Source organism: Neopelma chrysocephalum, unplaced genomic scaffold (assembly GCF_003984885.1).
Source record: "Neopelma chrysocephalum unplaced genomic scaffold, ASM398488v2 Primary Assembly neopelma1_83043, whole genome shotgun sequence".
Taxonomy (NCBI): Eukaryota; Metazoa; Chordata; class Aves; order Passeriformes; family Pipridae; genus Neopelma; species Neopelma chrysocephalum.
Window position 1 is genome coordinate 1 of NW_020913661.1, and position 1,475 is coordinate 1,475.

The following is a 1,475-nucleotide window of genomic DNA, read 5'->3' on the forward strand; positions in this document are numbered from 1 at the left end:
GCCTTCATGCCAGGCACTATCACCTGATGCCAAGCATCTGCCTGCCCCAGCCATGCCAGGTATGCCTGGAACTGCTTGCTGGACCAGATCCTGTCGGGGGGCACACGGGGGTCCTGGTCTGGTGATGTCTTGTACCACTTCTGGACGGAGACATTGCAGAGGTGCCTGGCACTGGGGTGGGGAGAGGGGGACTGGGGTCAGTCTGGGTGGCTGGGTCAGGCTGGGGGGCTGGGGTGTGGGGGGCACTCACCGCTCCAGGCAGTGCAGGGAGAAGGGCCGGGAGCAGAAGCGCAGGTAGCAGTCTCCATAGAACCAGACAGTCAGTGGCTTCCAGTCAGTCACCACAAACCACTGACGGATGTCGAATTTGGTGCCGAAGATGGTCAGCAGCCGCTCCAGGTACTTCTGCACCACCCACTTGCCCTCCTGCACCGAGGGGGCCGTGCAGCCCCGCGCCAGCCGCAGCACCTCCTCCAGCCGCGTTGCACAGACGATGCCTGGGGAACAAGGGCACAGTGATGGTGGGACCCCTCCTCGGTGGGGAGCCTGTGTGTGTCCCCCACTTCCCCCAGCCTTACCCCTGCCTTGGGATTCAGCACCAGGCTTGAGGATCCAGACATTGAGCTTGCCCTCCATGCTGAACTGCGGCAGCTGCTCTGCCAGGCGCTGCAGCAGGTCCTGGCACCGCTCCCGCTGTGCCCCACTCAGCACCAGCCCAGCCCCCTCACTGTGGGGAGACATGGGGAGCTCAGCACCAGCCCCAACCCAGTGTCCCCTGCCCCCTGTCCCACTCGGCACTCACTGTGCCACGCAGTAGTAATCCTGCAGGAAGCGGTCCCAGTCAATGCATGTCCTGCAGGGGAACGGGGTGCCCCTGTCGATGTCCTGGTGCCCCAGAACGCCCAGGTGCTGTTCGCAGACCTCCAGGGCCTCCTCCACCAGCTGGGGGTACAGGGGAGATCCTGGCCCTGCTTTGGATGGCATGGGGTGAGAGACATAGCTAATGTGCCAGCCTTGGAGCCAAAGCAGCACAGAGCCTCCCTCTGGGACCTGTGGCTTTGGTAGCATGGGGATGGGGTGGGGGGCAGAGCACCCATAAGGTGGATTTATGGGAGGGAGCGGGGGATTCCAGGCCACAGCCATGAGCAGAGACTCAGCCTCCAAGCTCAGCCCCCGGACATGTCCCTGCCGTCAGCTCCATGCACTCACTTGGCCCCTTGTCAGAGCTTGGGGGCTGTTCAGTCCCCATCAGCCTGTCCCCAGCCTCTTCCAGGGCCAGTTTGAGCAGACTGCGAGCTGCTGTCAGGCGGAAGTCGTCTGCAAGAGGGAGGCACTGTCCCCAGTCAGTCCTGCACAGGATGTGGGAAGAGTGGGAGCACAGGAGGGCAGCACCCCTCAGCTCACCGATGAAGGCTTCCCGCTCGTATGTGGTCCCCAGCCGATAGCACCGTGGGAAGAAGGTGTTGGGGTCTGCT

General features: G+C 63.6%; 1 protein-coding gene across 1 annotated transcript; it reads right to left on the reverse strand.

The window, feature by feature from the left end:
- Positions 1–23: 23 nt before the first annotated feature.
- Positions 24–1,317, reverse strand: LOC113979552 (tubulin monoglycylase TTLL3-like; the record flags this gene model as incomplete). Its single annotated transcript, XM_027706910.1, has 5 exons — positions 24–171; positions 251–497; positions 579–727; positions 803–968; positions 1,210–1,317. Coding segments are annotated over 5 exons (818 nt in total), but the record flags the coding sequence as incomplete, so codon positions are not given.
- Between the last annotated feature and the right edge of the window lie 158 nt (positions 1,318–1,475).